This window comes from Aphis gossypii, chromosome 2, assembly GCF_020184175.1.
Source record: "Aphis gossypii isolate Hap1 chromosome 2, ASM2018417v2, whole genome shotgun sequence".
Lineage (NCBI taxonomy): Eukaryota > Metazoa > Arthropoda > Insecta > Hemiptera > Aphididae > Aphis > Aphis gossypii.
The window spans coordinates 69,514,361-69,540,756 of NC_065531.1; the positions used below are offsets into that span (position 1 = coordinate 69,514,361).

Sequence of the window (26,396 nt, forward strand, 5' to 3'; positions counted from 1 at the left end):
AATTGAAAATAATGATAATAGGTATAGTGTATTTATTGATTCAATAATATTATTATGTATAATATATTTGAATGATATCGTCTATTCTTAATCTAATCAAAATATTGAAATAAAATATTATTTGTATGAGTATATATGTCTCGATGAGTAGTTGCGTCAATATATAAATGACTAATAAATAGTTTCTCGTAAAATGATTGTGGCTAAATAATGAGGCATAAATTTAAAGTTATTATAGAAAAATAAGATATTTTTACTATCTATTTATTAGCATAACAGTTTTGAATTTGTTGAATGACAGCGTTTTGAACTTTAAATTTTAACGTGGAATATTTTTTGGAGTACCTACTTCAATGTATTAAAATCTCATTTTGAACGAGTTAATTAGTTAAAAGTGTTTAAAATTTAGATGAGAGAAATAGGGGAATTAGAGGAATAATATTTCGTTGGGTATCTACGTACCTCAGCTGCACTCATTTAAACTCTTAATATTTTAAATAATATTAACTAATCGTTAAAGTATATATTATTATTCATAGTTATAACATAAATATTGTTTAATATTTTTTTTTACCTAAATATTTTATGCGTTAATGAATGTTTGGTGTTGAGATACTCATCATAAACATACTTTTATACTTTTAATAATTAAATATGTTATGACCGTATCTTATGAACGCACTTCTTGCTATTTTTAATATTTTTCAAAAATATCTGTCTGATTTTTAATAGGTAACAAGTAATTTTTAATATCGATATAAACATTACATTTTATAAGTACCTTTTAGTATTATCTATTTGATTATAATAAAAAAATAAATATTTTTTTGTGGTCTTAAAGATGTATCTTCATATCAACAGAAATGCTAAATGATTGATCTGATTCTTATATTATTGTCACACCAGTCACATAGTCATTATGTTTAATATCTATTGACTCATTTCAATAGGTAAGATAAAGTAATTTTTTTAGTTTTTAAAAATAAGAAGTTAAGTATAGTTTTACATGATTATATTATCATGTTAGAACATGTTTTCAACTAAGCAAACTTCAAAAAATAAGAATCATTTAGATTTAATATGAATAATTATTAGAGCGTTAATATATTAAAATGAATTAAAAAAAACTCCCATTAATGATATATTGAAAAAAATAAAAATATTAAAAATAAATGAAAATATAACTGAATGAAACTTACACTAAATTAACATTTTTTAAATTATAAATTAAAGAAAAATAATTTTATAAAACCATATTGTAATGATTTATATATCTATGTAAAGAACACATTTTATTTCTTACCTATAAAAAGAAAAACTATGTATTTACCTAAAAGGTTTGTTGAGTGGTGTCATTTTGAGACAAGTTGAGCATTCGCTCACGTGTATTTTAAAAGCGGTTCATTAAATAAAATAAAAACATGATTATTTTTATAATATCGAGGAATCATAATATTGTGTAGATACTTTTTATGTTAAAGTAATAGATATGATAATATTTAGTAAATACAGTACTTTTTTTGTTTTTAGTTGGAATATACTGTGATATGTATTTTTCAATCGCTTGAGCCTGGATGTTTATGTAATGTACTAGTATATAAAAGAACATGTGAATTATAAATTTATTGTTATTATTTTTTTTATGGTGATAGACATTATTTTTTATTCTTCTCCTTGTGTTGATCGGATAGACATTATTATATTATTATAAGTCTATAATATTGACAAAATTTTGAATGCAAGTTTATGTGCAATAACAATATTATAATACAATATATATAATTTGATTTCTAAAATTAATTTTTTTATCCTAACATTATTATAATATTAAACCTACATGCCAACTGACACAATAAAAATTCCAAAAATAAATGAACCATTCTTAAAATTAGGTATACGTGATTTCTGAATAATCTATGATAGTATTTATAATATTGTTTAATATTTCAGTTAAATTTATGAAACTATGTTTTGAATTTTTATTTACATTGTAAAAAAATATATCTAAAACACATCACTCAGGTTAATATTATACCATTTATTTAGCTTCTCACTTTGTTTCTACCATAAAATCGATATGTTTATCGTGCCTATGTTTATATTATATGAGTATACAGTTATGTAAATTGAGAATTGTATGAAGATATTAATTATTTTGTAGTTATACCAACTAGTCAAAAATGTTTCCCTCCGATTAAAAATTGAAATAACACTAGTGAGTTTGATATAATTGTACAACATACTTAATGCACATTTTAGCGTTGACTGTTGAATATGATATTGGACGGTGCGTATTGCTAATATTCTACATAATATGACGTGACCGTAATTTGTGTGTATTGAGTATAGACTAAAAAGTAATATTTAATAATAAAAATCGTTTGATGAAGTAGATATAACACTGATAACAGTAAATATTTTAGAATTATATAAGTATTATTGTGTACTAAATTAAATCTATTGTTTCGTAGATACAATATGTAAACATTTTTTAGCATTATCAAAAAACTTAAAACTTCATTAACTTTATTTAATGAAATGTTTTTATAGATTCTGTACGTTTAAGTACAATATATGGTAAATATTTGTGCTTATGAAATAACTGTGTATCTATCTATATATCTATCTATTTAATAATATTTATATAATAAAATAATTTTAACATACAACTAAGACTGAGAATTTAATTGTAAAAACACTACATCGTTGAAAAAAAATTAAGCTTTTTCATGTATGTTACATAATTTAAACTATTTTATTTTATTATGTCTATTGGTTATTTACATACTTTTAATATTTTAAGTTATATTGTCTGAAGTCAACTAAAATAAAAAAATTAATATACAATTACTTATCTACGAGTAAATTAAACTATGGTGCATAATGATTTATAACGTAATTAAATTGGAGATTATACAAACTTTATGTAACACACATTATAATGATTAACTTTCATTTAACATTTAATCAATCATTGTTTACATATTAAAAATAATATGTTATTTAAAATGTTATATAAAAAATAACATCATCAAAAAAGAAAGGCTTAATATTTTGTGATTTTATTAATTTTTTTTGTTGTTATTATTTTGTTATAATGGCTCAACCACTATGTTAACTTTACTTAAAAGTTCTTTTTTTTTTGTAAAGTAGACATTTATGAATAATAATAAAAAAAATATATTAATTTATTATAACATAAATGCATATTAAAAAGTGACTACTGTTATTAATGATTTACCAAAAAGCATAGATAATAATACATTTAATATAGTCTGTATAAAATTGTTGAAAATATAAAAAATTTAAAAATAAAAAATAAAATGTAACAAAAAATGATTATAATAACATAAAATAAAAATAAGCTATTTATCTCTTTCATAAATCTGGGTTTCTAAATAATATTGCTAAAATTATTACAAAAAAATAAAAGTGACCGTCAAAATAATATACAGACACTTTCTATAGCATACATTTTAATCTATGATAATTTATTGATAATTGAAAATGTTATCAGTAGGGCAAAAGGGTAGTAAATCTTTATAAGGCAGTCGGAGGGATAAATACATTCTAGAAAAGGGTTGTAGGAAAATGGGTCTTATGGCCTTAATCGAATCAGGGTTTCATTATGTGGGCGGTTCATAAAATCACCAACTAACAGTTTTGTCCATTGCGTTCTATTGTAAATTGGTGAGTTGTAAAACATATCGGTATTAATAAAATGTAGATGTGAATATTAGGTACTACTCAACAATGATTTTACGATATATAACTACTAGACCTCAAATCATAAATTTAATTAATGATAATAATAAAAATTTTGAAGAAATATAATGGGATTATTAAAATTTTTTATAAATTATATTAAAAAAAATTACCGTTTTTAAACATATTATGGTTATATTATTAAAATGACTTTAAACTCATACTTAAATCCAACAAAATCGAATCACATTTAAAAGTAGATTTTAACTAGAATCATATATAGTACAACGTTTTAATAATATATTTTACATTTATCCAAAAACAACAATACCGATATTATATATGATTATGACAAAATAATACTTTTCAAATTTTATTAATTACAATTTTATTAAATAATATTATGTAATATTTTTATGAAGTACCTATATAGTATATAACTATATAAGTGCTAAATATTTTCTGGATATTAACAACAATTATGAAAAATATTCAATAAATAAAAAAAAAAAAAAAGACTGTAACGTGTTTTCCAGATCTTATTTATTTATTTTTTAGCGATCTGTGATAAAGTAAAGTTTCAATTCCGACGACTTATTACTTAAAATAATCGATTAATATTTTGATACCTTTTATTCTAAAAAAAAATCAACTAGGATATTAAAAATATTTATATATATATATACATAATATTTAAATAAATGTAAATCTGAAGATATCTGGACAGGATAAAGTATTAAGTAACCGGCTGTTGGGCACTTGTCTCCCAATGCATACCTAGCTATATTAAATAAAAAAAATATATTTAATTAACAACTTTAAGTCATACTTGTGAGGATGTATTTAAATTGTTTTTAACTTTATCTGCGGTTTTTTATTTTGTTGGTAAGAAATTATACTGCAATTTGTCGAAAAATGATTAATTTAAAAATGAATTACATATATACTCTATATTATAGTACCTATATAATTACCATTTTTGAGTAAGCTCACTAAGCCTTGTAGTTACCGTATACTCCAATATTTGAGTTTAAATTCCAGTTTTATTTTATTTTTTTTTTTTTTTGTCAGATTATAATTAAAAAGTACTATAATTATTTTATTCTGATGCACCAAAGTACAAACTAGATCTAATTTTGCATTTAAAACGTATCTTCAAAGTAGATAAATTATCAAAGTACAATCAAATTCCTATAAAAAGTAATAACAGAAAAAACACTTGATTTTTAAATTAATATATTCATTGCATAGAGATATTTTCTTAGTTCTTACCCATAATGGATACTAAATAATATAATATTATTTAACATGTTAAGATAGTTTCTAGAGTATCCTTTCAGTTAGCACCTATGACTTCAATAATTAAATGAAAAATTTCTAATTTAACTTTAAAAACTCTCATTTCCTATAATGAATTTGAAGTAGTACATAATTTGATTTGTTACAGTTGTAATACGTACTTTTAAACTTTTGATTTAGCATGCTAAAATTAAAATTCAAAGTCTGCGTTTCAAATGTTTTCAGAAAATAAACTTTTTAAGTTTTAACAACAACGAGATAAGTTGAATACAGCAATAAATTTATAACCATTTACGATAATTACAAAAGAAATAAAATAATCTATTTTTGAATTTAGACTCTAAAAAAGTATACTCTAAATAATAACATTTTCAGTTAATGTAATACAAACAATTTTACTAATAAAATTAAATCATATTTTTTTATTTGGTATATTAGCAGTTCCCATAGTTTTTTAATTAAAAAAAATTGTCTTTTGCAGACACCAAAAAGTGATATTGTAAGACCATAATATTAGATTGTATAACGGTTTTACAATCAAATGTGTTTTTATCTTTTTATTATTTTGAGACTGTCATCACATATTGGATCATTAAAAAAAACTTCGGTTTTTAACTTTGAGTGTTAGTCAGTAAATTGTTGGTCTAGATAATACATCCTGATAGAGAACACAAATTAAAACCTTTCAGTATTTTTAAAAATAACTCAGAAGAACAAACTGGAATTTTAAAGCAAAACCAGTTTTTGACATTTTCTTATACTCGTAGAGCGCATTTATTTTGAATTATAGTTTAATAAGTTTTCTATCCATCACTGGATATAGACATTCATTACTTTTTTTGAATATTTTAAATTATATAAAATAAACAAATAACATAAAGGTTGTTTTTAATTCAATGAAATGCAATTAGTTTTTATAGGTGTTAACCACGGGAAACGTATAAAATATTTTTCATTGTGAAACTAAGCTAATAATAGTTGATATTATTTAATATACATATTTATACAAGCTCTTCCAGACTACAAAGTCAAATAGTAATATATTTTACAATTTGTAATTTAAAATAATTTCAGTTATTTTCAGAAATGAATTTGATAATAATAATCTATTGAATAATACTAGGTATATTATTAAAATAATAAATTGAAAAAAAATAAAATCGTCTGTAAATACCATGTATAAATATTATTTTTAAGTTTTAACATCTTAACCATCTTATATATAATATTATTTAAGAAAATATAAAATTCGTTGAATAAAATTGAAGTAAAACCTAGCTGGATAATACTTGTTAAAATATTCACACAGATATGTTTTAGAAAATAATTTTCACGCCGCCAGTATTTTAAACTCTACTTCTGTCTCAAAGTCACGAGAGGTTTGTTTATTATTTGACTCAAGAAAAGGAGAAACAAGTCAGCAAACACAATTATTGTCCTTCTCATTTTTTTTATACATCTGTGATCCGTTAATACTACTCTGGCCAAAGCAAGCGATGCGAATCGAAAGCTCAACACGAAGGCACATGGATATTGATGGAGAGCGGATAAGCTGTTCGATTGTCATAACGTGTTCTAGGGACTGTATAGTAAGAATAATGTCTGTTAAAAAATGTATTTCATACAAATATTGTCAAATATTATAAAAAAACGTATATTTTTCTATATTGTCTATTATTTTAAATGCAATAATATAATATTAAAATTGATGTATCTTTAGTGTTATCTTTTGAAATTATTAAATCTTAAAAATTAAATTGAAATAACTAAGTATCTTGCAGGTTTTCGAGTATAAGTTTTATTTACACAATTCAATAGTCAGTAGTCACTACCTATAATTTATACTCATTCACAAAAGGTAAGTTAAATACACAGCAATAATTAATGATATCATTCTTGTTACGTATGCTTAGTTGAGTTTACATAGTGCATTACATATATTACTGTTTTAGAAATATTGGAATGTATATTTATGATTAAAAAGTTGTTCTAGTATACGTTGAATACTAATAGATTTACTAATAATAACATTAAGTAACAGTATTATAAGATAATCTTTGATAAGTTGTGTCACTAAAGTAGTGCTATCATTGCTGTCTGGTGAATTGAATGGACTGGATAAAACATTCAACAGTTTAATAACTATCGATAGACCTGTCTTTACGATTTTACGATGGTTATTATTTTTCAAAGATAATCAATTATTTATATTTTAGAGCATAATCACTATTTTATATATTTTTTTTTTCAAATAAAAATTACTATAACATACACAATATTATTTAAAATAACCATGGAACACACTTTTCCAGTTAATAATGTTTCGAATGTATAAAATGTAACTCTTTATTGTGTAGATCAATAAAATTAATTTTGTGTTTTATTGCAAATCAAAACACAGATCATTGTCATTTTTACAAAATATTTAAGTTGGTGTTTTATAAACATAAAATAATTAATACTATAAGTTTCGAAATATTGTGTCCCCTTTCCAACTATTTATAGACATTTTAAACTTCCATTAATATCTTATTTATCCTTAGGTGTGAGGATAACAAAGCATTAAGAGCAACTTTCGCTCTTAATAAGTTCTTAAAGTCAAAAGTATTCCCCCCCAAAAAAAAGAAGCAACGTTGTACACAGTAATAATAAGGCCCACGCTCACATATGGGTGCGTCATGGCCTATTATACAAACAATATGCAAAGAAAACTTTGAATTTTTGAGAACAAAATATGGAGGGTAATATGTGGACCAATATATTATGATAATGAAAAAGAAACATGAAGGAAAAATTATAACAAAGAGCTGTACGAAGAAATGGACATGGCATCAGTAGTAAGTTTCGTCAGTGGACAAAGGATCCAACGGCTAGGCCACATGTGGCGACGTAGTGAGGAAGTTATAAACAGAGTAGCCCTGGAGTGGAAGCCTACGTAAAAAGACCTCGAGGACGACCTAGAAAAAAAGATGGTTAGATGTAGTGGAAGGAGGACCTGAATAGAATGGGAGTTCAAGAATAGAGAGAACTATCTCGAGATAGAGAAAAATAGAGGGATTTAGTGATAGCGGTGAACACTCTTACGGAGTATTAAGGGTCAGATGAAAAAGAAGAAGAAGATTAGTGTCTTAATTCTTTGACAAAAATAAGCGAATAGCTTAGCTATCAAAATCATAAATTGTATTGATGAGTAACCGCTGTTATTGTGTTTATATATAAAAGTATATAACATAGCTATAAAAAGTATATGGTTAAGCTTAAAATCTAGATTAATTGTTACTTATGTTGAGTGTATGTGTATGGTTACAAATATATTTTAATAATAGTAATATAAAAAGTATCCAATTAAAAATGAATAAACCACGTAGTAAGTAGTAAAAAACATGTAAAATTTAATGCTTGTAGTTATTGACATGTACATTGTTAATAAAACATGTTATATAATAAGATATAGACGATTAATTATCATCTCGATCAGTTACTGTTAATATTCACCAATGTATATATATTACAGTTTGAATCTTAAGTTAATGACGTGTATTAACTATTGTATTATTGTGTGTCGAGAATGTAGTTTAAAATGTAATTTCTAACTAATTTATATTATTTCATTAAAAAAAGAAAAAAAAACGTTGTTGGAAACTTTGAAACCCTTAACAGTTCACATAAATTTAGAATTCTAGACTGGAAGTCTTGTGTAAAGTTTATAAAGTTGGTTGGTGGTATGAATGTCGTACAGAGAAAACCATTGTATTCGATCGAAAAGGTCTGATTGATTACGCGTGCAACGAATTCTGTCTTAGCAAAGCGTTCTTCTACTATAAATCAGACGGCATCGAACCCTAAAGACTCGTAACCGGAGATTACTACTGTCTTCCATGCGGACCAATGAAAATTTATCTTGTCACACGCAAATATATTCAATTTGAGTTCTGAGCATATAATTGCTAGATAGTAATCTTTAACTCGTTCGTAGCAATATTAATCAAATCAGTAAAAAAATTAAAAAAATACATTATATTTTAGTTGACTGTTTTTTTAAAAAAAATTTGTTTTTAAATGATATCATGCTATTCTCGATTATGATAATGTATTGAATGATATTATGATTCTAAAAATTGGGTTTTATGGAAAATATATGTAACTACTTTTTTTTTTTTACATCTTTTCACTTTTAAACATGACTGTAGAATTCTTATCACTGTATCACTAAATTACTTAAAAAAAATTTTTCGTTTTAAAATAAATTTTCTGATTTATTTATAACTATGTTTTTTGAAATCCAAAAAATATCTTAAATAAATCTCATTTTTTTACTAAACATTAAAAAAAAATCGTACCTATGTGTTTACAAGTTTCGTTAATAATAATAAAAACAATTTATAAGTATAAGGATTTAATGTAATAATGACTCAAACATTCAATAACCAATACATTTTAGGTAACATATTAAGTTTTTTTAATATTTTTTTAATAAAAAAAACAATGTGTATAATAATATCACGTATATTCCATCCGACAATATATGTTAAGGATAATGCATGGCTTAAACATCAAATAAAAGTACAATAATTATTTAAATTCTGAAGTTCTTGTATTGTATGATTTTTCGATAAATATTTGTTTGTCTTTTACTGTATGACATTCGTACGATTTATATTTTTTAATACATAATAGGGAATGATTATTATTAAAAAATAAAAGTACTTGTATATAAAAAAAAAAAATTAAAAAAAATAGTTGCGCTATAGTATCTCACAGTTTGCAAATATAAATGTCATTTTAATATATACGTCAAACACAAATTAAAAATATTTGATATTATTATTCACATCTTACCGTTTTGTCATTTAAACGGTTCACTTTGCAATGGAGGTCAACATTTGCTCCAATTTGGACTGTGACGTTATTGTGTGGAGATGTTTCGTCAAAATATGGAGCGACTTTATCTTCTTCTGTGGTCGGTGAACTGCTCGTAGTAGGTTCCCATAAAACGTGATTTAGTAATGCTTCAAGATTTCCATCGTTTTCAAATGTTGCTTCTAAAACAATTCATTAAAGCTTATTTTTAGTTTTTTTTTACAATTATTATTATAATGTATAAATTTGGTACATGTTTTTTTTTTAGATTTTTAAATTATATTCATCAAATAACGATCAAGTGAAAAATAGATTATCTCAAACAAATCATTTATAAATAAGATTAGTATTAGTAATGTTTCAAAAACTGTTATTCAAAAACCTGAGCTAAAGAATACTTGTTTATAACTGCCACGTCTTCAACAGGAAAAATGATAAAATTTTAACAAAAAGACAAGTATTTTAATTAGCCCTATATTATGAAAAAAAAAAATGTTTACTGGGACATAACGTCAGTTTATCTGATTTTATTTATTCCTATCAATAATTTCTCTAATTTCAATTGTATTGTCTGTATAATGGTAATTATTATAGTTAATTGTATTTTTTGTCTAAAAATAAAATGTCTATCTCTAAGTATATTTTTATTTTATCTTAACTTCTTAATTATAAATATTATGTATGTGCAAACTTTTTTTAAATAATGTAGAATTAAAATAAAATATTTTTTTTTTTAACTATACATAGATTCAATTAATTATTTTATTATTATTTGTTTATTATATTATAATAATTTCTAAAATAAAATAAAGAATGTACAATAATTTTAAGTTATCAAATTATACTTGTCTTAGCAACTACCAATTACAAAATTATTTATGACCATTATGATTATGATTCAATATTGGGTTAAAAATAATAAAGATGTAATATAATTGCTTAATATATTGTTATAATATAAGAAAACAAAATATACGTATGTTCCTAAAATAACTATAATAATTATCAAATAATTATACTTGAAATTTAACCATTTACAAATTTTGTAGTTGTACATTTTTTTATAGCTTAATTTATCAGAGAGTGAATGAAAATGTATTGATTGACATTTCAAAAATAAGGTGATAATAATATATAAATCAAATAATAAAAAAAATATTAACTGTTGCATAAGGGATCGGATGCGACTTTTAGTGAGTTTAAATCAATTTATCATTTCATTTATTTTATTTAAAATATAATTTATCAGTTTTTATTTGACATTTGACTGATAAGTACGGAATTTGTAGCTCTCGTGTCTATCTCAAACGTTTTTTGTGTGTTATACATGTCAGATATATTTTTTTATTCAAGTTATAACACCTACTATATGCAGTATAAACAAATACATTTTTGCTCAATCGTCTCAAATAATTTCTCTAAGCAATAGATAAAATCTTCTCTCTTTTTTTTTTTTGTAATTAAATGGTAAGATAAGCTTGTATTATTTTTTTTATCGTTAAACATGCCGAATATTAAATAATTAAAAATCATAATATTAATCCCATACATCACACTACATATTACATTCATCTTTGTCTTCATTATTTCAATAAATCAATTCTAAAACAGATAATTTGTTATCTTTTTCACAATATTTCACAATATTATTAAATATATTTAAAAAGTAAATATACAGTCTCATAAGATATTTTACTATGTGTAGCTAAACGATCCAAATAGTTTTTTGAAATTTAAATTAGTCTACTTGTCATGAGTGACAATTTAATTTGTTTAGCTATTTCTGAACTTGAGCATGTAGTTACACGTTTAATATGCTTCATTATTCTAGTTGTTTCCAATTTTCATACTATTTGGTATATTTTTCGAACACAAAAATAATATGTATTATTGTAACGTGAAAATTTTAAACTTCGTTTGACAATCGTATCAAATTTGAATTCATATTTTCAAATAAATACAATTATACTTAAATTTAAATGTTTAAATATTAGATTTAAACTAGATAATATACTTTATACAATAAAGTCTTTATAAATATAATGATGGAGACTAATGTGTGAAAATTTTTATTTCTAAAACAAGAAATAAAAATTAATTTAATTAAAACAAGTAAAATGCATATTTTGTTAAAATATAAAGTGCATTATTGACTTATAAGAAGTTAGTCCGATTTTCATCAAATTTTTAAATATGAGACTAAAACTACTGAAAAAAAATTTAATCTTTCAAAATTTTTCTAGAACTTGATAATAATTTTACTTAATTTAAAATGTAATATATATATAGTTTTTGATATAACTGTTTTCTTTTCTGACCAATTTTGCATACTGTGAGCTACGGAAATCAAACCAAAGAAATATAAAATTCATATTATTACTATAGAATTGTGTGTTTAAGTACTTAGATTATCCCTATACATTTACATAATATACTGTTAAATGTATCGATTTATTACTAAGAAACATCATGTTAACTGACTAAAAAAGTATAAATACTCATTATTTGAAATGATAAAAATAATGGTGCACGTGTAAAGTGATTTAATTTAAAATTATGTATTTAAAAATAAGAATCGGTAAACATGTATGGTTTATATTATATTTAGTTACATTTAATATAATAATTTATGATTACATATTTAAATTTTAAACACATGTTAAATCGACTGTTATGAACTTGCTTGTGTAATCAATCGTTATTGTATGAAAATATTCAGTTCATTAAGCTGATGGTGTTTTTATAAAACATAAATTTATGTATGTAAGAATAATCTTGTAATAAACATTTAAATGAGTTTGTTTCATTTTTTTTTTTTGCTATAATACGTTATTTATTATGTATTTATAATGCTTATTGTATGGTAATATCATTCATGTTTATTAGTATTTTATGAAGGTAAATATTTTTTCTTAAATTATAAATATAATTGATGAAAAGTGACCTTTTTAAGTTTATGTAATCGTATAATAAACGAGTAAAAGGAATAAATTTATAATCTCTACGAATGAATTGATCTGGTTTTTAGTATGTAGCATTTTATGAAAAGTAGCTGATATAAATTAAAATTAAAAACGTTTCTGCTGATTAAATGTGAACGTGGGTTTTTTCTTAACTGCTAGAACTATGCCTGAGAATCTTCCAGATTATTTCAAAAAAAAAAATATTCTGTGACTTATTACAGTTAACTGTGACAGATGAAAGTGTCGCTTATGAGTTATTCATTTTATATATCACGTGTCAACATTAATAATAACCAAAATATTATACTTATTGTTTAACAAAAAAATTTATAAATTCTATATTATAAATAAAATAAAAAAAATGTAAATGAAAATATAATAGATATTAATCATAAATTTGTGTTTATAATTTTTTCAAATTATTATTAATAAATTAAATATAATATATTGAAACATGGTATGGGGAAAAAGTAATCTTTTTCATTTTTAAAATCAATATTCAAAGGAAGAGAAAATGTGAAAATATTATAAAATGTTTCAATATAAAAGTATTTAACTTTTTATTAAAATTAATGAAACAAAAAAAATGTCCTCTTCTAGAAGAAAAAGATATTTAAATATAAATGTTTAATATTATATATCATTATAATGATATTATGTTGTATTTTTTAATATTTAAATCTTGTAGTATAAGTTATAAGTATACATTATATCAGGGGTGGCCAAACAGTCGATCGCGATCGACCGGTCGATCTTGGACAATTTCAAAGTCGATCATGTTAGAATTAATTTTTAGGGCCACGCACTCTATATGTTTCTCAATAATTATAGTTATTTAATAATAAAAAAAAAAAAATGCATGGAAGTTGATCCTCAAAGGTGAAGTATATTTTTAGTAAATGGTGACCAAAAAAAGTTTGGCCATCCCTGCATTATATTATAATATTCATATTTTTTAAAGCTTATTATTATTATTTCATTTGCTTATTGTAAAAGTTTAAGTATTTTTGATTTTTGAGTATGTACAATAAATACGGTGAAAGGTTTTTCATTAAAACAATAATTGTTATCATGAATGTTTTAAATTTAAACATTAATACCATTTATTTATATCCATTGGCTGTCGTAGTATATAGAAAATTTTAGTACATCGTATGCGTAGTGTTTTTTAGTTTTTGGAAATGAAAATGTTGGAAATCGTGGTGTCGGTAATGCAACAATTCGTATGGTTTTATTACAAGATGTATTTTATAGTTTGAATTATTATTTTATTTTTACAGTTATACAATGTTACGCTTAAGCATTTCTCTGCCTATAGTATTTCATTCCGTGTCTTAACCATTACGCCAAGTAGCATTTAAAATATTTTCGATGGATAGGTATAGGTTTGAGTCGGTATACAATCGATAGACAGTTCAGTATTATAATAATATCTTGTTTTGAGACGAAAACAACGAATTGAATACCAAATTTGGTTATGCGTGACTTATTGGTGAACGATGACAAATTTGTAGATTACAACAAATAGGCAAACCGCTCGTCGGAAGAGAAACTGTCCGAGTTATGCTTATGCGATAGCTAAGTTTAACAATGAATCGATCATGCAGTACAAATGTAGTTGTTATATAGTATTGGAAATGCCATTATAACAATGGTTGAATTCATTTTTATAAAATAACTGACTATAAAGAGGGTGTAATCTACGTAAAACTTATGGTTGTTGATTTTAAATTACTACATAAAAAAAAAAAAAAAAAACTTTTAAGTATTTGATGAATATTCTAATCATGTTTGTGCGTTTATTGACTTTTAATTATGTCGCATCAAGCAGAAATAATATTTTTAGAACCGACACTGTTTATTTTAATCGACTAATTATTCAAATATTTTTTATGCTTGAATAATTAGATATTATTTTACCCGTTGATGTAAATAAAAAAATAAATTGTCGTTTCATTAATAGTTTTTTCTGACTACTTAATATTAAATGATTTCTTATATTATATAAAACAAAATAAATAAAATAAGTTAGTATTTAATAATAATTCAAAATTTAGAATTCTTACTACATAATAATAAAGAAAAAAAAATATTAAGAGGAAAACTTACAGTTTTAAAGTTATTTATTTGTTATTACCAAGCATTACCACTTGTAAGTTACCTACTAGCTTATTTCTGTGTAGAAACTTAAAAATTGCATTTAATTGTTGTGCGAGAACTAACACATCAAGTTTTATTAGTACTCGTGTTGGAACTTATATTCACTCTAATACAGCTGACCATATAACACCTAAATAAAATCACTCTTATGTATACTAGAGGGATTGAACATACCGTCAAAAATAACATATTCTGTAATTATGTTATGAAACACAATTTTTGATTTTTATAATAATATACTTTATTTAATTTATATAGTGATATCAAACATTTTCCAATAAAAAAATTAACTTTTATCAATACAAGTTCTGTCCTTTTCTGTATAAGTTCAGGATAATGACATAAATAAATATTATAAATTTCATGGTAAAGGGGATGCGGAAACTTTTCTTGATAAATACGTCACTTATCATGAACCATAATTACAAAATATATCATGATGAATTATAGCTATGTATATAAATTCATTAAAATTTGTAAACTGTGCGAAAATTAAAACAAATATGAAATAATATAGTCGTAAAATATATAATAGGATTAAATGTTATGCAAAACTGTGGAGTTGTGCAAATTTGAGAGTGACGAGTTTATTATAAGTATATTTTTATGATTTGGAAACAAATTCTTTTTTTTAAACTTTCTAATATTGATTCAAATATACTCAATTGAAAAAGTCATAATTCACTCATTTAAAATTTAAATGCACCCATTTTATTATAATATTACAAAAATAAGAAATTTATTCAGCTTGAAATACGAATTAAATAGTAAATGTTGTCATTAAAAACATTTAATAAACATATTTAAATAAATTAATAAATTAATAATTTATATAAATAATAAATAAATAAAATGTATAAGTGATTATAGTAATAAGAGTCTTTTGTAAATACTTATATTATAATAAAAACTAAAAAATCTAAAAAGATTACTGGTTTTTTTTTTCTTTTTTTTTTTTTTTAATCACAAACATGAATTTACAGCGATAATAATATAACTGGATAAATGTAGATCACCTTGCATTGTATTTAATTAATAATACTATTTAGTATGATTATAACTAATAATTTCATTAATATATTCTGTGATAATTTTAGCCATTCGTATATATATATATATATATAATTATTTTTTATTAAATTTTTATCTTAATTTTCTTCTGGTTGTGTATATAAACAGTAGCGCAATTAGAGTTTAAAACTCGTGGGAGAGTACATCAACATTTTAATTTTTTTTTCTCAACTGTGCTTAGTTATTACAGTAGCTGTAATTATTTATTTGTGTGGTGTGTTGTTGTAAGAGAAAAAAATATGTATTCATTTAAATTGGATATGACTAACTAAAAAAAAAATATCTCGTACACTATGTGACTACCTACGTCAAAATTATGTTTTCGTTTCATATTTATTGTATGATTATTATATTATAATATTGTTTTTATATTCTACTAGTAAAATAAATATTTTATCAATAATTTTTAGTATGCACCTACTTCTTAAACGTAAATGAATTATATAATAAAACAGTATTTGAGGTGTAAGTGATATTTTTAAGTAATAGTTTTGATTTTGAACAATGTTAAAATCTCATTTGTTTTTCGTAATTATTTGAGTGATGTAAAGAAATACGAGTACATACTATGTTAAGACAATGTTTTTTGACTTTTTTCTATTATTTTTTTTCGGTATGTAGAGAATTATTTTAATATTATTGTTCCTTAATTTTTATAACTTTTGTTACTTAAATAGTACTAAATCATAGAGTAAAACATGAATACAGGTCTTACCAATTTATATAATATTTCAATATGACAGGTTGTTATAATTTATTATTTTTACAATTTTTTTTCACACATAGTAGGTAGTAGAAAACGTTGGCAAACAATTCGTTCTAAAGGGTATAATTACTACTTTTTTTATAATAGTTAAAAATGTATAATTATGAGATTAAAGGGAATTCAGAACATAATGAAATATGATATATTTTGTTATGTTATCATTCTACAATGTACCATAAATTACTATTTTTAGTTACTAAAAGAAACACAATATTAATCCTATATTTTCATTCATTAGTCATAAATTATAATGTTTTATCTAATATTTATACAAAACTAAATTATTTTAATTTTAACAATACATTTGTGATAAGAAATATTTCAGTATTTGACATTTACCTTAACGAACCACGAGGTGCTATTATATCATATAACGCGATAGAAATTGCATTGCAATATAATATAATAATGGTCTTACAATTTTAACTATATGTAAGTACACACATTTTGAGAATACAATAAGTTGATATTATATTAATTTTTGATTTTACAAAATGTAGTTTATTGTGAAAAGAATACCTACCCGATATTATAACAATACGGAATTTTAAATGTCGTAAAAAGTTTATAAACGTGATGAAATAGGCAAATGCGAGTGGTAAACATTAACTTAATGATTAAATTAAAGTAGTAGTGAAACTACCACTAAACTGGTACCCTAAGTATTATAGATATGTATCTTAAGCACTAATAAGTTTCGATAAGTGCATAGATATTGTTATGTAAAGTATAATGATTATGATACAAAATCAGCGTGGTACTTCGTATTTAATTAATTAATCAACAGTTTCGCGATTGTTCACACCCTACATCCACAATATTAGTGTAGTGGCTAGTGACAATAGAAAACGATCCAACAAAAGTTTCTTACATTTATAGTTCTATAAACACAATAACATGTTTCATAATAATGCAATCTAACGACTCCGGAGTCTGAGTAAAACGCGGATTTACAAATCTAGATTTATATTATCTAACATCGTTATTCTGGTGCAGTATGTTTATACAAATATTATTATACGTTATATTATTATGTGTGTGTGTCAATTTTATATTCATATATAGCAATATGCAAATAACCATGACAAAAGGTGACACAAAGGGAGCTGAACGGATAAACTGCTGATGATAGCGTCTGTTGTCTGGTGCGTAAAAAGTAACCGTATAGATAAAAGTTGAGTAAAAAATAAAACAAAATGATTTTGTAAGTCTAATAATATTCGCGGTCCATATTAAGGAAAATAAATGTTCCTAGTTTATATTACTCCAATTTTTCTCATAGGTACTGAAGTCAGATGCAATCTAATAACGTTCTATAGTTCTTATTTTGAGTTTTGAATGGTTGAGAATAAATTAAACTATAACGATCTGCAAAAATAGTCGTTAATATACTCATCATATTTTTATGTAACTGTTTAAGTAAGCGCTGCGTCGTTTATTTTTATGGCGAGTTATCTAATTTGCATATGGCTTATGTACTATAATTAATTTACAAATTATATTTTGATACCTATTTTGTTCCCGGCTGCATACAAAATATTAAAGTATCCAAACATTCCACCGTCAATTAGGTGATAAAGTAAATATCATAATCCTCGCTTTGAAAAGTTAGGACGTCATTAAAAATTCTGTATATTACACTACTTCTACAGTCTACAAACGCTTTATGTAACTTTTGAATAATATAACGGTTGTATTATTATAGCATAATAAATTTCATTATTAGTCTCTGTTTTAAACATAGTAACCAGTAAATACTAAGTATATTAGGAGACTTTCCAAGAAAATCAATTAAAAAACATATCTCAAATAATAATTCACATTGTGATGTTGTTTAATTTATTTATTCTTTATCAAAGCTACTTATTATAAAATATTTATAGTTTTTGTATTTAAACTAATTTTAATAGAATATTTGTCTCACCGAAAATATCATTGTTGAAAATATTATTTATTTGTACAAGTTTTTATAATCACAAAACTATGAAAAAAATGAATATTTACTGAAACACAATCAATTCCATATTTTAACTATCTTTATAAAAATAATTTATTAATTACAATTTTTTTTTTATAATTAATGACTTAAAACAAAAAAAAATATAATTTGTAATTAGAGTTTGAGAACAAACGCTAAAAAAAGATATTTCAAAACCTTGTTCCTATAATTTATATTTTCAGATGTATGTCCATACTCTATAATAAAGATTTGCATATATTTTCAATCAGCAATATTAAAAAAAAAATCTTAATTTTAATTATTAAAAACAACACAAAAAACTATGAATATCAACAAATTAACATCATACCTATTGAATATTCTTACTCTTTTGTATAAATATATAGATAATTTATAAACAATCTTCTAAGCACTAATTATTTTCATTACATTATATTCACCAATTTAAATATTATATATATTTTTTATACCTATATTTAATTCTTCAGCACTCGTCACTAAACTTCTAGTATAGGTACTTCTGGACAGATTATAATGAAATTTTATGAGTGTGTTTGAGTAGATTTTGGATTATTTAGATTAAAAATGAACCCGGTAGGTGACGCTGAAATTAAATTATAGGAAAGTCTCACGGCATGGGGACGTTGAGAAAATAATAAAATTATTAAGAATTTGATGTCAAAATGTTTTATTACTAAATCTTTGATATCTAATAATTATGTATGGTAAAATTTAAAATGAGTGATTATGGCTCATTGTTACTGTTAACACGGTCCATGGTTAGTGCGGTACTCTAAAAATGATGGTGTCTTGTGTGAACAATGAAAATACTTATAAAAGTTTTCTGATATAGTGTATAAATAATGATAATATCACTAATATTGATGTTTATCCGCTGTATCCTCGTAGAGTCACAGACAATGGTGGTCAATCCTATTCCTAGCAATTGCACGTATTATCAAATAGTGGAACGGTCGACAGTGACATTCGTTGGGTGGTTTCGAATTCATCATTGCTGCTTAAAACTTACAAAGCATACGTAAACGTAGAATTCTGTAATTCAGTGATATTTATGAAATACATTCATAAGTGTAGCGATATGGCTGTATTTGCAGTTCAAAATGTAAATGATATATCAACGAAACAACAAGTTATCAAATGGGCCGATACATTAGCAGTAATGAAGCAGGTTGGCGCATTTCGAGTTTACTCATAGACGAATGAGACCCTACTGTTGTGTATTTGATCGTATACCTTGAAAATGGACATCGTATTTATTTCACAGAAGAGACTGCTCTACAACGAACGTTAACACCCCCAATAACCGCACTAACTGAATTTTTCGAACTATGCAACCAACCTGAGGTATTCCGGTCAATTCGAAAGTACATTAATGTAATATACTGATGTGCCACTATTTTTCACCTAGAACAAACAGTCAAAAAAGTGGGACACATGAAAGTGAGGTGTTTCAGTCCAATGAGACAAAGATTTGTCTATCGGAAATTTTAAATATTATTAAATTATTATTCATGAAATCATAATAACATAGTAAACATATTAGTTATTACTTAGTCAATGGTATCAACTTACGAAAAAAAGTTGATGTTACGTTACGTACTAAGTATATATTTAGAAAGTGATTTCTGTTCCTTTTGTATTTTACTTCTTTGTTTAATATTTGTGAACAGTGAGAATTAATCGTTTATAAAAATTTCTACAATTATACAAATTAAAATTTATTTTATCTGTTTTTTTTTTTCATAATTTATATCAAATGCTATCATGAGTCTGACATGTCTACATTTTTATGATTATCGTTCTTCAAAATGTTCATTTATTACAATGAAATCGTTCTTAAATGTGTTATCTGCCACTTCAATCTATTTCTGTAATAAAATCGTGAGTTTTACACAAAAACTGTAGCAATTTTGTTTAATTTCGCAGTAGTTATAATGTTATCTCATTAAAATTTACAAAATGCATAATTACTTACTTATTTATGTATACTATTTATAAACTTATTTATATTATACTAGCTGTCATCCGCGTACTTCACCCCTTTGAATAGTTGTTTGAAAATTGTGGGGCTGTTTCTTTGTATATTATCATTTCGATCATAAAATGCTATAAAGTGTACATATCTTATACTTAGGTACGTAAAATAATAATAATTTAAGGTGTTTATAAATTATCATAAATATACTTATAGATAATACAAACAATTTTTTTCTCACATTAATATCGTTATTCTTACATCTGAGAAATATATTATATAATAATATTACAACGTCGTTAAATGACTAACAATAATAATGGTTATTAAATAACAAAATATTGGACATGGCATTCTGTGGGTTTTCGTATCATACAGCCAATCAGCATGCTGCTGATTTACTATACTACTTTTCTATTGGTTATTATTATTGTTGAATGCGTTTTAACCTATCTTAACTAATCGAGTCTCAAGATTAAGTCCGCCAGTCATAGTTAGAATGCAGTGATCTATACTTAAAATCCCGTAGGACCGTTCAAAGCATCAAACCGTTGTCACATCTCATGTACGTCGGCAATAATAATTGGTTTATCGTTGGTTCTATAAACGCATTCTGAGTTGAGTGTTGGCGATTGCTTAACTATACGCTTTAAACAATTATTTGAATATACCTATTATAATATATAATACATATATTTATACATACAATTTTACAGGACAGACACAAAACTTATTCTGTGTAACTTATTATGTTCCCTTTTCTAAACAAATGAAATAAAGATACACATAATGCTGTTACTTTAGGAATACGTAGATATGTTTTGTTTTCACACCAAATAGTGTGTTTAGATACAAATAAAATATTACTGTAAAAATCTAAAAATGTAAAAATATTGGACATGTTCCCTAACAAAAGTTGTACTAAAATCTCCAGAAAACTGTCATGTATAACAGTAAAAACTTTGGTGACGATACGTTGAACGGTGTGGATTTGTATGCATGACAAAAAAGTCGGGACTTGCTTTTATAGTATAGATAACTTTTTAATGCTTTAATAAGTACCTGTTGGTTATTTGTATAAGATTGCTTAACAATTATAAAAGTTATCTAATTATTTAATTAAAGTGTACAAGTGATGCTAGTTAAACTATCAATAAATCCAATTTAATTTTTATAAATACCAGTTGAAATATTTGTATCACAAATAAAATTATTTGTTTTTAAGGTTTTATAGTGAATTATATTGAACTAACTACCTAACCTAACCAAATAAAGCATTAAAATATTCTTTTATGTATTAATTGCATTATAATAGTAATCTCTACTCTCCTTAAAAATTTAGACTTGTGGTGCAATTGGCCCATAGGTACTAAAATTAATTACTACATAGGAGCGCTTAGCCTACTCTACTGTTAAACTTAACCACTTTGAGATTACCAGTCTCGGATATGGAGTTCAAAGTGATGTCATTCTTGTTAAGATACTTAAATGTTTACATATGCATTAAGTAAATGTACTGTATATAACATCTTATTCACTAAATATAAAAAATGTTTTTATTATTAAATTTCAAACAACTATTCGAAAACTTTAACATAATTAAAAAAAAATATTAAGAATGATCAGGATTATTATCTTCTTTAGTAATACTCCTTGAATATGAATTAAGGCTATAAAAGTGAGATAAAATTGTGATTTTTAAAAATTGTTAACTTTCTTTACTCAGTTAAGCCATGAATTTATACACTGAAATTAGCGACCTGTTTTACTTATAATTTGTAAAGATTTATCTATAATTTTCAGTAATTTTCTTTAAAGTTATTCAGTTCAGATACTCCAATTATTGAGTATTTATATTAGGGTCTTTTATTAGCTTAACGGTTTATTGAACATATTCATATAAAAACAAAAACAATATAAACGTAAATTAACATAATATTATTGTCAAAGTCTATATTTATTACATTACTGCTTATTCGCCAATTATTAATATTATATATTTGACGTTTTTAAGTATATTAAAAGCCTGGTTTAACAATAAATTTAATAAATAGTTGTATAGTAAAAGTCTTATGAAAATCCAATGTTCGAGTAGGTTATGTATTCGAGGGAAGTATGTAAGAATGGTATTTATTCGGAAAGTTATTAAGTTGATAGAACAAATTCTCTTGAAAATTAATCCTATTTTTAGAAAATTTAACGTTTGTAGATTTTATTATGTTTATTGGATTATATCGGTTATAAATATATAGTTTGATGTCTGAAAATTATAAGTCATTAACATAATATGTTTACTACAAAACACAAAGGATAATAAAAATAAGGTCAATACAAATATTTATAAATATGTGGGTACAATCAAGTATTTTACGAGAGTGAATTTTTCAAAAAGTTAAATTCTTAAAAATTTGAAAAATAATGAGTGCTCTTTGTTAAATAATTTGTATATATGAAATATGTTGTAGAGTTTAATTTAAAATGGAAATATAATATCTTTATGTGTTATAAAATATCAAGATCATATTATATTAGGTTGCAGCATCTGTAGTTATTTAAATTTAGATTTTAGGTGAGATTAAATAATTAAAAAAATCCATGTTCTTTGTCTTTGCCAATACCGTAATAATCATTTATTCGTTAATTACGATTTTAAGTTGAGTGAGAGTGGCGGTTACATTGAGTTAATTTTTTGCTAAAATGGTCCATGGTTTAATACGAATATTATAATAGTTAAAAACCTAACCCGTTACTTAACTAAATAAAGATAAAGTTTAATTTTTACTGATATTTGTGTTCAATATTGTCGACAACTGAATTAACAGCGAAGACTTAGCTTGACCTTGCTTTGAAAACAAAAACCAGTAAAATAAAGTTTTGAAGTACGAAACTAACCTAACGTATAATACTTTAAAGTTCGTTATGAATGTATCGGTGATACGGGAAGATATCTTTTATAAAAACACAAAATAATCATCATTTCTTTGTACAACTGTAATGCATTATACTTGTCCGAATATTATTGTAGAATTTTGTCGCTCAATAAAATATATGCTCATTGTTAGGTTTTTGAATGATACTTTTATTACTAGTGCACAATAAATATTATTTGCACGTAACGGTAACATTTTGTGATATTGCTATATGTAGTGGTCATTTATATATTCTGTAGTTCACACAACACTATATACTGATTGTCTTTGGTGTGTTTGGCACTTGAACTGACAATAAAGATAATAATAACAATAATCATATACCTTATCGTCAAGCTAGGACGATCAAAATCGATTTCTTGTTTATTTTTGTTCCTTCGTAGATTGTAGAATTATAGTGATAGGTATGCATTCGATTTCAAACAGCATCAAATGGCTTAGATATGAATACGTTATGTTTGCGTAATATAATGTTCATATGTTATATTATATTAACTCGATAAACTAGTGTGAAATAATTAATTAAATATATTTTATAACGATTAAAATTTACTTTAAGGAAACACATTTTTGCATATGCGTCATAACACCTTATCATCGTACGTATGATATTAAAAAATATAGTTTAAGTGATGATTGAAAAAAAATGCAAGTACATTTTCATCAATCAAATATATTGCACTTGAAGGTTCCAAAAACACTATAATGTCATAATTTAAATCACGATTGTTGTAGCTGCAATTATAATGTTGTTATAAAATGAAGTATAACACATAAATATTTTATGGTCTAAAGAATATGCTTTGTTGATAATTTAGAACAATGCATTATCTAAAATAATTATAATAGGTAAATATACCAACTGAATATATCCAAAAAATATTAATTTAACATGAAATAAAAACGGAATTGGTTTTTCCGTTAAAAATTAATAAAAACTGTGTCTATAGACACAAATTGAAAGTTAATTGGTAGGTATAGTTTTAGAAAAATAAAAGTTTCTCGGAATATGAATATGTTTTATATTTGTTTATATTGATTATTATTTTATTTTATATTATGTATTTAAAAATATGAAATTATTCATAATTTTTAATTTTAAAATAAAAATAAAACTACACTGAATTTATAAATACGTATTGAAAGTTAAACAATTTAATATGATATTACGTACACATAATCTAGCTGTATTAAAACTAGCTTATATTAAATTGTTTTTATTTTCTAGCAGTAGGTTCTATAAATATTTGTATAAGTTATTATTATTGTTAATTATAGTATGAACTGTAAAACACCTAAGTTCATATTTAGTATTCATTGTTTTATGATTTTCAAACTTATTCACTAAGCATAACTATAAAGAGTAATTGACACGTTTCAAACTATTAAATGTAACTATAAAAGAATGAAATTAAACTAAAAATAATTAACAAATTATACATTTTATATTTGGTAATTTGAAAGTGCTGCAATATAATAACATTTTACATATATCTGTCTGCGAATGTTGTAGAGTTTGGTAAAATAATTGCTCAATATATTATACGTTATGTACTGAGCTAATTAATGTTATTGTTTTATAAACTTAGCGCTAAATACGAGTACAACATAAAAACATCAAATTATAGTATCTGGGTCCATTTAATGTTCACTGACGTTCTTATTACCTCACTCGGGACATACGATTTATGTGTCCCTTGATATTAGTGCAATATGTTTTTTTTTATATTATATTATTTTTAAAAAAAAAATACGATACCAATAAGCTATATTAAATGACCTAGGTATTTTTAAAAAATTTATAATGAAATATGAATACGCCATATGGCCCAATACAGGGGAATAAGAAAATAGTTTAAAATAATAATTGTAATTTTATAATAATTAGTTGATAAGTTAATATGTAAGTTATAGGTACACAATTCATTAAATTTTAGGATAATATGTTAGAATCATTTTTAGCTTTTGTTTGTTGTAAAAATCATTGAAAATAGATTAAGTAGATCATTCTATAGAAAAATTCAAAGTACCTACCCGATTAAATATCATAGATATCTTCAAACTAAAAACTCGCTATCATATGTTTTTTGTTTAGTTCAATGGAGACAATAATGGTATGATTTTGTTATAAAATATTTATTCCATGAAAATCAAAATTAATAAATCACACAAACGAAAGAAATTTGCCGAGTGTTTAAATTGTTCATCTTATGGTTACACCAAATTGTCCTTATAGGTAAATATCCCGCATATATCCCTTTGTTATATATGCGCGGTGCTCTCGCTACGACTTGTACCAAACCACATGAGTCTCTAGTTAATTGCGCACTATGCAACAGTAACCATCCTGCAAATTATAAGGGACGTACTGTCTATAAAGAACTGCAACAATTATGTCGACATCCTACCAGTTCTAAACACTCCCACACGAAACATCAACAACAGTCTCAATACCTCCTGCCCAGTTCAAAAGTTTACCAGCAAGTACTGTGCACACAACAAACACACATGATCGATTCTACGGTAATATAACGAATAAACACCGTAAAAATAAAACAACTGATATACAGTAGACACAATCCTTTCTAAATTTTTAGACGACTATAAATGTTTTATATTATATATATATATATACATATATATTAAACAGTCATAATTCTGGCTACTAAAATTTTAAATTTTAAAA

General features: G+C 24.0%; 2 protein-coding genes across 5 annotated transcripts in view; both read right to left on the bottom strand.

Moving 5' to 3' along the window:
• The window catches only part of LOC114124466 (DNA primase large subunit-like), a 238,416-nt gene that overhangs the window by 69,419 nt on the left and 142,601 nt on the right, over window positions 1-26,396 (bottom strand). The gene's annotated exons all lie outside the window — the stretch shown is intronic.
• The window catches only part of LOC114124462 (basement membrane-specific heparan sulfate proteoglycan core protein), a 132,875-nt gene that overhangs the window by 23,813 nt on the left and 82,666 nt on the right, over window positions 1-26,396 (bottom strand). For all 4 annotated transcript variants that reach the window (XM_050199438.1, XM_050199439.1, XM_050199440.1 and 1 more), the window contains one exon: window positions 9,844-10,046. In XM_050199438.1, coding sequence (XP_050055395.1) covers window positions 9,844-10,046 — 203 coding nt within the window. The remainder of the gene's footprint in view (window positions 1-9,843; window positions 10,047-26,396) is intronic.